This window comes from Mytilus trossulus, chromosome 2 (genome assembly GCF_036588685.1).
Source record: "Mytilus trossulus isolate FHL-02 chromosome 2, PNRI_Mtr1.1.1.hap1, whole genome shotgun sequence".
Taxonomy (NCBI): Eukaryota; Metazoa; Mollusca; class Bivalvia; order Mytilida; family Mytilidae; genus Mytilus; species Mytilus trossulus.
The window spans coordinates 95,572,803-95,588,008 of NC_086374.1; the positions used below are offsets into that span (position 1 = coordinate 95,572,803).

The 15,206-nt window shown below is 32.3% G+C and overlaps 2 protein-coding genes across 5 annotated transcripts in view; one reads left to right on the forward strand and one right to left on the reverse strand.

The window, feature by feature from the left end:
* Nucleotides 1–15,206, forward strand: part of LOC134708427 (papilin-like) — a 170,289-nt gene that overhangs the window by 63,717 nt on the left and 91,366 nt on the right. The gene's annotated exons all lie outside the window — the stretch shown is intronic.
* LOC134708430 (uncharacterized) overlaps nucleotides 1,768–15,206 on the reverse strand; it is a 33,335-nt gene continuing 19,896 nt past the window's right edge. For all 3 annotated transcript variants that reach the window (XM_063568948.1, XM_063568949.1, XM_063568947.1), the window contains exons 6-10: nucleotides 9,046–9,159; nucleotides 8,072–8,242; nucleotides 4,563–5,564; nucleotides 3,979–4,119; nucleotides 1,768–3,583 (exon numbers count right to left, since the gene is read on the reverse strand). In XM_063568948.1, coding sequence (XP_063425018.1) covers nucleotides 3,234–3,583; nucleotides 3,979–4,119; nucleotides 4,563–5,564; nucleotides 8,072–8,242; nucleotides 9,046–9,159 — 1,778 coding nt within the window. In that variant the 3' untranslated portion in view covers nucleotides 1,768–3,233. The remainder of the gene's footprint in view (nucleotides 3,584–3,978; nucleotides 4,120–4,562; nucleotides 5,565–8,071; nucleotides 8,243–9,045; nucleotides 9,160–15,206) is intronic.

The following is a 15,206-nucleotide window of genomic DNA, read 5'->3' on the forward strand; positions in this document are numbered from 1 at the left end:
GATTAAAGGCTATATGGAATATGTGTTTGTTTCAATGCTATCATGCTGGCATATGTATTTATTTCAAGGCTATTTGAAATATTTGTTTGTTTCAAGGCTATTTGGAATGTATATTTGTTTCAAGGCTATCTGGAATATGTTTTGTTTCAAGGCTATCTGGAATATGTTTTGTTTCAAGGCTATCTGGAATATGCATTTGTTTCAAGGCTATTTGGAATACGTGTATGTCTCAAGGCTATCTGGAATGTGTATTTGTTTCAAATTTATCTGAAATATATGTATGTTCCCAGGCTATCTGGAATATGTGTTTGTTTCAAGGCTATCTGAAATATGTGTATGTTCAAAGACAACCTGTAATATTTGTAGGTTTCAAGCTATCTGGAATTGGTATTTGTTTCAAGGCTATTTGTAATATTTGTAGGTTCCAAGGCTATCTGGAATATGTGCATGTTTTAATCAATAGCCTTTTTCAACTAGAGGCTCTAAAGAGCCTGTGTCGCTCACCTTGGTCTATTTGAATATTCAACAAAGGACACAGATGGATTCATGACAAAATTGTGTTTTGTTGAGGGTGATGTGTTTGTAGATCTTACTTTACTGAACATTCTTGCTGTGTACAATTATCCCTAACTATAATGATTGGCCAAGTAGTTTCAGTGGAAAATGTTAGTTTAGATTTACAAATTTAATGAAAATTGTTTAAAATTGACTATAAAGGGCAATAACTCCTTGGGGCTCAATTGACCATTTTGATCATGTTGACTTATTTTTAGGATCTATAATAATATTCAAGATAATAACAAAAAACGGCAAAATTCCCTTCAAATTACCAATTCAGGGGCCGCAACCCAACAACCAGTTTTCAAATTCCTCTGAAAATTTCAGCACAAATAGATCTTGACCTGATTAACAATTACCCCCATGTCAGATTTGCTGTAAATGCTTTGGTTTTTGAGTTATAAGCCAAAAACTGCATTTTACCCTTTTTTCTATTTTTAGCCATGGCCGCCATCTTTGTTGGTTGGCCGGGTCACCGGACATAATTTTTAAACTACATACCCCAATGATGATTGTGGCCAAGTTTGATTTTATTTGGCCATGTAGTTTCAGAGGAGAAGATTAATTTTGTAAAAGATAACTAAGATTTACGAAAAATGGTTAAAAAATGACTATAAAGGGCAATAACTCAAAAAGGGGTCAACTGACCATTTTGGTCCTGTTGACTTATTTGTAAATCTTGCTTTGCTGAACATTTTTGCCATTCACAGTTTATCTCTATCTATAATAATATTCAAGATAATAACCAAAAACAGCAAAATTTCCTTAAAATTACAAATTCAGGGGCAGCAACCCAACAACGTGTTGTCCTATTCATCTGAAAATTTCACAGCAGATAGAACTTGACCTGTTAACAATTTTACCTATTGTCAGATTTGCTCTAAATGCTTTGGTTTTTGAGTTATAAGCCTAAAACTGCATTTTACCCCTATGTTCTATTTTTAGCCATGGTGGCCATCTTGGTTGGTTGGCCGGGTCACCGGACACAGTTTTAAAACTAAATACCCTAATGATGATTGTGGCTAAGTTTGATTTCATTTGGCCCATGTAAAAGTTAACACAGGACGCAGGATGATGCCGGTCGCAAAGTAATGAGAAAAGCTCACTTGGCCCTTTGGACCAGGTGAGCTAAAAAAGTGAACAGAGCAGCTTTTTCATAGAAGGAATTTTTATTTTTAACATTAAAAAAATAGTATTCTTTTTCAATAACATACAACACAAAGAATATACAAGCTTTATTGTCTCACTTTCTTTCTAAATCAAATGATTCACCAACCTTAAAAGAAAAGAACACACCCCTCCCCCCAAAAAAATAAAATTAAAAGAGAATGATTGATTTGTATCTTACTCATGCAAAAACATAATAAAAAAATAATTTTATCAAATCATCAAAAATATTGCTAAGGATGATACAAAAAAATACAATGGTTTTATAAACACAGGTGATAACTAATATGGGCAGTTCCAGCAATTTTAAATGGGGAGTTTGCAACCCAGGACAAATGGGGAGTGGGGGGTTTCCATCTATATGTCCCCATTCCAATGAACTGCTTGTCAAAATAAAAGGGGGGTTATAACCCCCCAATATGGATCTGCCACTGACTCATTAATTACAACAATACATGCTAACATGGAATTAAAGTGAATTACTAAACTGACAGAAATAAATTAAAATAACTTGTAATAGCACAACCTTTAAAATAAATTCTAAAATAGATGCATAAAAAATATATATAATCAAATTAATAAAATTACAGCAAAAATTCATATACATATACAATAAAAAATTGATAGCAATATGGTAATAAAATGAAGACACAGCTCTTTAAGTACCATTCTATAATGCTTATTCTATGATGAGAACACATTGTGTAAATAAGTGTAATGTTAAAATTTTATACCAAATATATACAGATCATGGATTTTGAAAAAAGAGGGTCGGAATTACCAATATATTAAGGGCAATAAAACTAGGGGCTTTGCATTTGATTTCCCCTCTTATATAGCATGTATAGTGCATCCTACAGAAGAAAACATAGTTGCACTAGTTTTTGCACCTACTGTGGACTCATTTATTTTCGTGGGTATCAATTTTTAATGGATTGCTGAAAACTTGCATTTTCGTGGATATTTGATTTCGTGGTTTTGCCAATCACTGTTTACAAATCTTATTGAATATATGATATTCTTTGAACTTTTGAATTCTTGGTTTACCTATATCCACGAAACCAACGAAAATTGGTATCCAATGAGTAATATTGAATCCACAGTATTTAGAAATATATAACATGCCCTGTTTTATTTTTATGTTTAATTTGCCAATAATGTTTCAGGCCTCTAAAATCCACTAGATTTTCCTGTATTGCAGGAATTTGAGCTGAATATTCTATTGCAATTTTTTCCCCTCAAAAATGCCTAAAGTAAATAAAGACAAAAAGAAAAATTAACTTGTTGATAGGAGTGTGGAAATCAACAGAAGTGTAAAATATTTCATTTACATGACAAAAATACTACAACAAAGCCTAATGCATATTGTTTTCAATTTGTATATTCATGGAACATAAAACATATTTTGAATTATACACACAAGTTTAAAAACTATCAAATATACTGTCTATAAATGAAAGCACTATGGTAACCTTAAGAGTGTCAAATTGTTGTGATTATCGGTGCTATTAGGAAGCTGCCTTCTCATTACTGACCATTGTCACTTGTGAAATGGCAGATTTCAATACTTCCTTTTCAACATTTTTATTTTCAGAAATCCAGGATGAAAACAAATTTTGAATTAGTTTCCCAAGAGTTGCTTCCTCACCATTCTTAATTTTCCATTTATACAGCATTTGACAGCACAAGTCAGTTTGTTGTCCTGTCTGTATCCCCTCTAAATCCATCTGATTCAAGTTGAAATGGATTGCTACACTGTTGAAACATTCTGGATGAATAGCTTTACTCAAAAGTAAAAGATCGCTGTCTTGTAACTGTTTGTATCGATGGTTCTGCCATTCGTTTCCAATCCACTCATCTAAAACAAGGTGGATAAGATTATACAAAAGGAATTCCTAAACTATAGATAATGCAAAAGTAGCTGTGTAGACAGAAATAATATTACAGTCATTCTTTAAATAAATCAATTCCAATCCCCCTTTAGTATAGAGCTACGGGTTCATATACAATAAATACATAATTTTTTTACAAGAATCACATCAACATATACTTTCTACCCCCCCCTTTTTTTTTTAAAAATCCTGGATCTACACCTGCTTACTTTTATTATTTAGGTGTTTCAAGTCAGTATAGCCTTCAAACAGGCGACTTCTAACAAAATCAACTATGATGTTATGGATACGTAAAATTATCACAGTTCTGTTAAGCTATACAATAAAGAACATATCACATAATGAATTTTCTTCATCTTACCAATAGAAATTTGCCCTGCAGACAATAGTCGTGTTCTACCAGGACTTCTCTGAAGTGTTATCATTTCTCCATCTTTTGCATGCAAATTGTGATTCTCTGCAGCAGCATTACCTGTGCTTGAATTGCTGTGACTTCCCTGATCTGTATAATAATTGAATATATATATATATAAATATAAAAGATATATAAGATTAATTGATTGTTGGTTGTTTAGCATCACTTTTTAAGCCTTGCTTTTGGGCTATTTCTAGGCAGCCAGTTTTTACAATCCTTTTCATCCTGGTCAACATAAAAACAATATAGATAAACCCATATCAAGTGATATACGGAAGGAGTTTCACAGAACCAAATTAGGATTTATTACTATTGTAAACCAACCAATTACTTTTTTTTGGGGGGTTGAATTCTCATACATAATTACTTCAATGCTAAAAGAACTGACAATGAAAGATTGAAAAAAATAAAATCAAGGAAAGGTGACATAAAATTAAAGCTCAACCAATGAATAATTGAGTAGAACAACCCACAAAATGATCTAAATAACGTAAACATGTTTGAATGAGTATAGAGAAAAGATTACATACCTTGTACTGTACAATTGTCACTTCCATCAGTTTTAATATTTTGAGCAGACTGGTTACCAGTGATGTTGTATCTGTCTGTATCCTCTTGTGGTGATGTAATAAAAGTTTGGCCAGGAACAGAACTATGTGACATCAGTCTTCTATAATTTGCTGATTCTGGAATGTTGTCTTCACTTTGATCAGTGCAAGTAGTAGCTTTAGAAATGGGAATTTTCGTTTCTGATTTTTCACTGATATTGTCCATCTTGCCTTTCGCAATACCAGTTGACGTTTCTGTTGTTTCTGTATTGCTTGATGTTTTGTCACCAGATATAGCAAGCTTGTGCTGATTAATAGTCTGCTCAAGTTTCAATGCTTCCTCTGGAAATATCTCATTACGAAGTACGATGTACGTTCCAGAAGACATGTTGGCAAACAGATTACCAATATTGACACCATGCTGAAATAGCTTATCTCTAGGAAATGTTCTTTTTTGTTCTTCAGAAAACAGTTTATTATGATAAAAAGATGGGAATCCCCTAATATAAACAAGAACAACATAGGCCACATTATTAAGAATAACTATGCCAGGACTACCAGAAGCTCCACCTACAAAGTCACACTGAATAACCAATCTATCTTTTCTTTCCAGTCCTATGTAACCGTTCTCCTCTCCATACTGTTGACAAAACTTTTCAAGATCTAGCAGCCTTTTCTCTGTGGGTTTCCAAATACCAATACCAGAGTTTACCTCCTTTTTTTTACTTTGATTATGACTTATCAGATAAATTTGTTTATCCCCATCTTTTTCAGAATTAAGTACATGAAACATCTTAAGTGGTGGAGGGAATGGTTTCTTCTCATCAGGTTTCAGCTGTAGAACTGCAACATCCAAACTTTTATCTATTAACAATACTTTTGGTATGACTTTAAACTGACTGGATGATTGTTTGCTAATGTAGTCAAAGTCCACCCTAAATTGGCCCAAAAGTGGTTCAAATAGAATTCCATTCATGTCATCCCCTGAAATATTGATATTAATGGATTAATGCTTAAAGTATAATGAACCCTTAAATATAAATCAAATTAAATCAAAACAAATATTTTATTGTCGTAGAAACTTTACAGTTTGTGACCAACATATATTAACACAAAAAACATAATAAACATACACAATGAAAACAGCATCAAAATTTATAACAACAAACAAGCTGTTAAGAGTCCCCTGTCCTCAGTTCTAATGACTTTTTCAAGAAGGGTCCTAACTTATTTGTTTGTAGAGGCATAACAATCACATTTGCACTTACACTGTAACCCAACTTATTTAAGAAATAATTCATGGTAGTTGCAGATTTTGTTTAATTTAACCATGAATGGTTTAATTTGGGCATCTATATTATATCCCTTGTGATATTCGAATTTTGCTTTATGAAATTTTTCACTAAAGAAATCCTGGAACTATTATACTTATAATATAATATAGTATAATATTCCCAGGAAAATCAAACTGAAATGGCCTGGTGTTTTTTTTTTAATTTAGAATGGAGATAACCATTATATTGAATTAAAGGTTGGTTAAAGTTTGTCATGTGAGTTTATATGGTACTAAAAATAAGCAGGGTGAAATGCACCAATTTTATGTGCTGTAAATTCAACCAGATGCTCCGCAAGGCACAGCCTTATATGACCGCAGAGGCCGAACCCTGAAACCTTGGGGCAAGTATCAACACAACATTCAAGCTTGATACAGCTCTGAATTTGGATTGTGATTAAATAGTTGACACAGCATAATGTTTCTGACACAGAATGAATGTAGTCTAATGAACATAAAACTTTTTTTGCTTTTGAGTTATACACTTTGCTGTTGAATATTAAACCCTTAAAAAAAAATATTTGAAGAAATTTTCTTTTTAATTTCTGAAATCTGAAATGAATAAAATTGTACCCTCCCCAAATTCTTATTTACCCCCTCCCCCCAATTTTTTTTCACCTCCCTCTTTACCTTATTCCAAAAAGAATCTCAATTCAAATTTCTAATGGATTTTTGTTGGTGACCTTCTGCTGTTTTTTTTTATTTGGTCGGGTTGTTGTCTCTTTGACCCATTCCCCATTTCCATTCTCAATTTTATTTGAAACAATAACTACTCATTTAAATACATCATAGAAATATTAAAATATAAAATGACATACATGTCATGGTTAAAATAAATATTAATTAATAGCGACTTCTAAAAATTTATTTGCAGCTTATCATCTCAAGACAATCATCATTTCTTAATACATTATTTTCAAACAGTGTTAGGGAGATAATCAAACATATACATAACAGTATTCTTTAAATGGATTGGCTTACCTCCCTTACACTGCTTTTAAGTTGTCTAAATTATCCTTTTTAACCAGGAAAAAAACTTGTAATTTTTGCAATATTAAGAAAAATTCTGTTAAAGACATATATAAAATTTAAAAATGCAATTTTAAATTATTGCGATTATTACCCTGTTGCTTTTTTTGCAATAAAAAAACCATCCCAATAATTTCTGAATTTACAGAATTAATGTGTTTGCCCTAAAAGTAGATAAACTGGTTAATTTTACAATGTATATCGATATGTCCCCATACATGTACATATATTAGAATTTATATTTTAACAGTTTTCAGCATTAGTCATCAAATAAATAGTCTATATAAATCTTAAATCTATACCTAAAAACCTTTCTAAGGTATCTAAATATGACATATGCTTATCAAAACACCAACAAAATCCAATTCAAAGAAGAATAGAGGGCCATTTAAAGTTCTGAAAAGGATCAAAATATTTTTTAACTGACAAACACAATTGATACATTAAAAATAATGAAGAGAGTTAAAAAAAAAATAATTCTAAATTGCTTTATATAATTTAACAAATTAAAAGACCATACTTGGTTTGACCATGGTAGAGATTTTACCCATTGTCTCTTGTACTATCATGAAACCTGTCAGAAAGCCAACATTATAGTAAAATGCATTTTCGTTTTTTCTTAATTGTATTGTTATTCATATATAAGTAATTTGACAATGTTTCATATTTCTCATGTAGGGCCTTTTATAGCTGACCACATGTTTTCTCATTGTTGAAGGCCGTATGGCTGCCCTAGAGTTGCTTACATACACTTCATTTGAACGTTGGATGATAGTTATCTCATCCATTTATAGGTATCATACCACATCTACTTATTTTTATAAAATTGTTATTTAGTATGTACTGTAATTATACATTATCTTTGGTCATTTCACTTGAACTTGTACAGCGAAAGTGAGAAAAACAATTGAGCTGGGAATTGGTTAAGATGACCAATAATAATATGTTTATAACAATATTGCCTAAGACGACTTTGATGTTAAAATACTTTGACAATCGATCCTTAAGTTTCTACCAATATTTTTTTTATATCACTCTACTGCTGAGAAAGGAAATTATCATTCAATATTAGATCAAGGAAAAAATGAAAATAGCGATATAACTGCATTGTACATACAAATTTACTTACATATATTACCTACTACAACATGCGCAGCAGTAATTATTTTGTCATTACCAACCCTCCAGCAAGTTCCAGATTCTTTAGGTCCTCTTATATGCCCCACAGATTTTGCCACTTCTGACAAAATATTCATTGCTTCTACACTTTGGACATGATGGATGGCAGTCTTTGTAATCTCTACAGAATATAAAACATATAAATAAATGGAATATAAAATGTATAAATGCATGGAACAGGGTCGGATCCAGCCATTTCCAGTGAGGGATTTTAACCCTTAATATTGATAATTTATCTATAAGTATATGGATAATTGACCAATGTCGACCTTATTTTGCACAATTTCATAGATTGATTTATTAGTCTATAAGTCCACTTTGTGTAGTATTTGTATTTGTATCCATCTGATGAGTTCAACTGATTTTTATAGTTTGTTCTTATGTTGAACTGCTACCCAGGTTAGGGGAGGGTTGGGATCCTGCTAACATGTTACCCCCCCCCCCTTCTGTATGTTTGTGCCTGTCCTAAGTCAGGAGCCTGTATACAGTGGTTGTCATTCGTTTATGTGTTACATATTTGTTTTTCGTTCATTTTTTGTATATACAGCTGTTAGTTTTCTCATTTGAATTGTTTTACATTGTCATTTCAGGCCTTTTATAACTGACTATGTGGTTTTGGCTTTGCTCATTGTTGAAGGCTGTATAGTGACCTATTGTTGTTGATTTTTGTGTTATTTTGGTCTCTTGTGGAGAGTTATCTCATTTACATTCATACCACATCTCCTTTTTATACAACATTAAACAAAATATCTTAATTGGGATCTAAAATAGTTTTAAGTTTAGAGTTTGATTTGAGATGGCTAAGATTAGGACAATGGGTTTTATTTGCATTTATGAGATGATTTCTTATTATACTGCTGATTTGGCAATAAAGGAAAAAGTGTTCCTCATTAATAATTTTCACTGAATTTTGAATTAGTATACCTCTTTTTTCTTCTATCTTCTCATGTTTTACAACAACATTGTCACAACCAATGAAAAGAGTCTCTATTGGTTCATTATAAACATGATGAGATACTGTAGTTCCAGGTTGTACAACTGTAAAGTATAAATTTAAAGTTGGAGGAAGTTGTTGAGTGACAAATTAGAAAAAGCTTCACACCCAATAGCTGACTTATACATAAATTTCAGAAATTCTTGTAATGTAGTTCCACAAATAGATATGACATTCTAAAATATTCAGGGGACAGACAGACGGACAGACAGATGGACTGACAGGTAGACAGACAGATGTAAAACAGTAAACCCCTACCTTTTTTAAAAGTGAAGGTATAAGGGATATAAAAAGGTGTATTTAATTATCAAACAGAATTATTTTTTAGAAAATATAAATGTGTGTGTATTGCCAATTTCATTGTTTGCAGTTGTTGTCACCCGTACAAAATTATAAGGCGTATTATGCCTGGAAATAAGAGTAAGACATAGACAAGGCGTAATTGGTAGTTACGTGTCTATATCCAGGCGTAAGGGAGCAGGAAAGGTAAATTTGTAGTCCTTACGGGCGTAGAAAAAGCAGTAAACCTGGCGTAAATTAAAATAAGCAAGGCGTAAGTTTTCATACGGGGCGTTAATTGAAATAAGCAAGGCGTAAGTTTTCATACGGGACGTAAATTGAAATAAGCAAGGCGTAAGTTTTCTTACGGGCGTAAAACTGTTAGTATGGCGTAAATATAAATACCCATAAAGCTTTGTTGAAAGGATCAAGGGATTTTTTTTCAAAATTTGGCTCTTTGGTTTTAGTTTGCAAGAGTTAGACTCATAGCAGCTTCATATATTCAGGGATAATTAGCTTGTTTTGTGCTTTTTGAAAGAATCTGAAATTGGAAATACTGAATCAAATAAACTAATGAAAATTGTGAAATAAAAGGAAAGCAGTAAAACATGGTAAATTATATAATAATGTGAGTATAACTTTAAGTTATTAAGTATTATGTTCTATCAGAATTTTTGAAATCCCAAAACCTTTATCCTAATGGATAAATAACATTGAAATCTTTTACTTTAAGTTAAATTGCAGTATTATCATTTATATTTTAGTTTAAAAGACAATAATAAGGAGTTATGTGCCCTTGATGTGCCAAGTCCAGGTTTTCAGAGCTCTGAGTAAAAATATTGAATTTCCATTAATTTACTCATCCTGTGGCAGATATTTGTGGATTATAATAGTGGTAATGACTTTGTCTCTTGAATCCATAGATTTATTTGCTGGAACCTTATAACTTGAGAAGATATATTGTGTTTTTTGTGAGTAACCCGTGAGTTGTTTACATGTTTTCATAATGGCGGTAGACGCTCATAAAGCTCAAATCAAACGACACTTATCTATTCACTTTGGTATTAGTTTCACCAAGGGTATTACACGTACTGATGTATTAAATGAACTAAAAACTCTGGTAGACCAAAACGAAATACAAACCATACAAATTACGGAGAAAGAATGTATAGTTACAGTACACGACCAGAACACAAAACATACATTACTTACTCGGGGGATAAACTTGAAAAACCGTTACATCAGAATGGTAGACGTAGAACAGCAAGTTACTAATGTGACTATAAAAGTACCCCGTGTGAAATGAGTGATGTAACAATATGTGGCCATCTTTCAAAATTTGGTGATGTTGTGCAGGGGTCCCTCCGCAGAGGTCTAATTAAAGATACGAATATCGAGACCGGTACACGCTATGTGCAATTAACAAACTGTATCCCAATTATTCCAACCGCAACCAAATTCGGGAGATTTAGTGTCAGGATGTTCGCAGACAATAACAGGACAGAGTGTTCGTACTGTACGAGAACTGATCATCCTTCTTATAGATGAGCACACAAACCCTCCCGTCAAAATCAAGCGGCACGCAAATGCTATAGATGTAATAGTACCACACACACAATAAAAGATTGTCCCCACTCCGAAAAACTATGTTATCGGTGCGGGAAAGAAGGTCATATACAAAGGGATTGTCAGACTGATGACAAAGAAATGTATGGCGAATATGTACACGACATTCAGGAAGGTAGAGACGCCAATAAAAACGACTCGTTTACCGAGGAAAACAACTCAGAAGAATTAATTGTTGAATTAAACAAAACAACTGAAACTATGTTTGAACAAAAAAACGGTACCCTCCCAATCCCTCAGACAGTAATATTTGGTGCATCAAATTGCAGTCGCATTAGAATTGAGGACCCAAGTATTAATAATATAGCGGTATCAGGCACCACCCTTGACCAAATCGATAAACTTGTTTGTGAATCTGACAGTATAGTAAATTCTGACTATGTTACTAATGTGATTTTATCATTAGGGACAAATGACATCAGTAAGCACAGAAGTGACACCGAGCAAATAATGGCAAACCTTAGTACATGCATAGATAAACCAAATACCCAAATGCACGCATTGGTATCTGCAGCATTCTACCCAGAAGAGGCAAGGGCAGCTCTATACAAGCATTAAATACAGCAGCGAGGTCTGTAAATAGCTTTACACAAAAACTCTGTGTAAAAAGTCAAGTGCTAAAATATATTGATCTATGGGACGAATTTGCTCCAAACAAAACACCGTTCCGTACACTGTTTGACTTGAATGACCCAAGTGGGGTTCATATCAGCAAATCCGGTACAGAATTGATGGAAAATATTTTTGAGGACTTTATAAATTCAGAGTGTGAAGGTGATTATGAAACCCCGAGTAAAAAACGTATTCGAAGTTCTAGTTCCACTCCTGGCTCAAGCGAGAAGCAAGTTACCAAGATGCCCAAATCATATTAACTATCTATTCACAATATATATAGTACATGATTTTTTTTATTGTTGCCAAAATCTAAATTGCTATAATGCATCTGTATAATTCAAGTTTGTCAATAACTTTCAAATCAATGCTATTTTTAAACAGTTTGTAAATTCCTATGTTAATTTTTATTTACATGGACACACGTGGGCTATGTCATGAACTACAACCCTTTAATGTAAAATTGATTAATATTTCAATGAATTGTTGTAACTTGTGTATGTTGACCAACGTTAACTACACGATGAAACTGCAAATATGTTGTCAAAAACATGAAAAAGTAAAGTATACAACATGTTTATTTTCTTTTTTGATCGAAGAAAACAAAATTTCTATGATTATTTTTAGAAACCCATGCGGGCTTCGGCCTAGTTCACAAGTTGGAAAAAAGAATAAAGTGGTTTACTTAATTATAGTTGAAAATAACGGTTACGGGTGTATGCTCACCCCAGTCAACTGTGACGGTGTCATATGTAAGAAAAGAATATTACGATTGTAAATTTGTTGAGACTTTCTATTCATATATTTGTGTATAAATATTTTTTTATATATATATATTATATAGCACGTAAAATGAATGAACATAAGAAAGCATTATTTCACTATATAACTTTGTATTATGTTGATATCTATTGTTAGTTTAAATGTCAATGGTATGGTAGACAATAAAAAACGAAATGCCGTTTTTTATTGGTGTAAAAAGAAAAACATTGATGTAATATGCTTACAAGAAACACATAGCTCTAGCGATGTCGAAACGAAATGGAAAAATGAATGGAAGGGGGAGAGTTTTTGGAATCATGGATCAAGTAATTCAAAAGGGGTAGCTATTCTTTTCTCTGAAAAATTTAAATTTGAAATTACTGAAACCAGACGGGATAGTATTGGTAGAACAATTTCTGTGCATGTTAAAACCCCAGGTAATAACGGGATTTTTATTTACAATGTTTATGCTCCTAATCTAGCGGGTGACAGAAAATCATTTTTTGAAAAAGACATACTTATTGATTACAATAATAGAAATATCGTTCTTGGAGATTTTAATTGTGCGCTTATTAAAAATTTAGATCGAAAACCAGTGCCTGTACGAGACGACATAGGATCACATGAATTAAAAACTTTTGTTGAACATAATGAGTTAATAGACGTGTGGAGAAAGCGATACCCTAAAGAAAAACAATATACTTTTTGCCGGGGTAATTCAAGGTCACGAATTGATTATATATTTATAAGTAGTGAGCTTCAAAATAAATCACAACATGTAAAACTAGTTTATTTTCCGTTCAGTGACCATGATGGTGTGTTCATGAAATTAAAAACAAATGAACCAGATCGCGGAACGTGGAAAATGAACTCATCAGTTATTCAATCGGATTTATTTAGAAATACGTTCGAAAGTTTTTGGGGGAACTGGAAATTTAAAAAAAATCAGTTCGAAAATAATCTAGAATGGTGGGAGGAAACTAAGATAAAGATAAAAAGTATAACCATAGAAGTTGCAAAGCAATTACTGTGCCTATCCAATAAGCTTTGTGGTAGAGAATTACCTATTGCCTGACCAGTTTAAAAAATTGTCAATACAATTTGTCCATTTAAATTGTACAATAGGTATTGTGAGAGCTATTCTTATTCATATTTCGCCTTCGGTCTCAAGTAATGAATTAGCTTAACTTCTCTTTGAGGGGTGAAGCTTACATATAATATCTCTGTTTAAAGAAACAAACTATACCTGGCCAGTGACCTTGACCCTAGTATATAAGCACCTGTTCCATAATAACTTGTCATTTATTTTTCTTGAGGGTGAAGTGGACACTTCACGTGAGTTCTTTTTAGTTATTTTATTTTTATCTTAAATTTGGGAGAAAGTTATTAAAGTTACATTAACTTGTCTACGAAGTACGACAAGTTCTAATGTTATTTTGTTATTTACAAATAATAATTCCTCAATTGTCTACGATGTATGACAAGTGTTGATGGAAATGAATTTAAAAATTTCTAGTCTACGATGTATGACAAGTGTTGATGGAAATGAATTTAAAAATTTCTAGTCTACAAGTATGACAAGTGTTCATGGAAATTAATTAAATATTTTATTGTCTACGATGTATGACAATTTTATATATTCATTAAGTTTTTGTATTAGTACGATGTACGGCACATGTACATGTGTTACTTAATTCATACTCCTGTTTGTTAAACAGGTAGATATTTAAAAGTATTTCTATTCACATGAAGGTCGTGAGTACTCTTCACAATTTACATGTGTTTTACCTGCACAGGTACACATTTTGTATTACAATGGCTGAATTTAGTTATGCAAATGTATTGTTTTTGCAAGATGTTTAGAATGATGTTTACACTTACTAGGGTGATGGTTATGTTTTTCATTACCTCTGGAATGTTTTAGAAATTAAAGATGATATATTTAATAGGAAATCAAGAGGTATTTTGAATAAATCCTCTTCTTAACAGTTATAAAACCTAGTAGTTTTATAATAGGTCATAATGGCATGGCAATTGGAAATAATTGACAAAGCAACAGAACCTGTAAAAAGTAGGTTTTAAAATCTAGTGCTACTAGTATAACTTCAAATTCTACTTGATTTGTGAATGTTTCTCACGAAAGTGCTGTTGAGATTTAAGATAGGCATGTATATTGATACATTTACTCATTATTATTAATGTAGTAAAGAACCTGTATGAATCATGAGTTTTGAGACAGTTTCACTGCCTTCAACTCTAGCAGAGTTTGTAGAGAAACCTGCTGCTTTATTTGAATTTTGCCATTAGAGGCTTACTTTTATGAAGATTTAGTTTTAATTTTTGATCTGATCTACCGAAATGATACGGTGTATGTACCTCTTTTTGGAGTTGTGCCATGGCTGATGATAGTCCAGCTGGAGTTGATTTTGATACGTCTTTTGATCCTGCATTAAGGTTTTCAGAAGCCTTTAAGGCTTCTTTTAGTGAGATTAATGGTCCATTATCTCATCCTGTTTGTTGAACAGTTTAATCATGATTTTGATAAAATCAGAAAAATATAAAGTTCATAGAGGAAATAATACTATCACACTGAGAACTGTGACAATCCTAGTGTGTCGGGGATAAATTATAATCGAAATGGCACTGCCTAGACAGGCCCACTCTATGGTTTCAAAGATGCAGGGAACCTGGAGAGATATTTTCTTAAGGGGTTGATCATTACCCCTTTTGTCGAGTTGGCTATTTCTTGTTGTAAGAATGAGCCATTGGATCTTGATAATACAAGGATTTTATTGTAAAATTCTATTTGTTT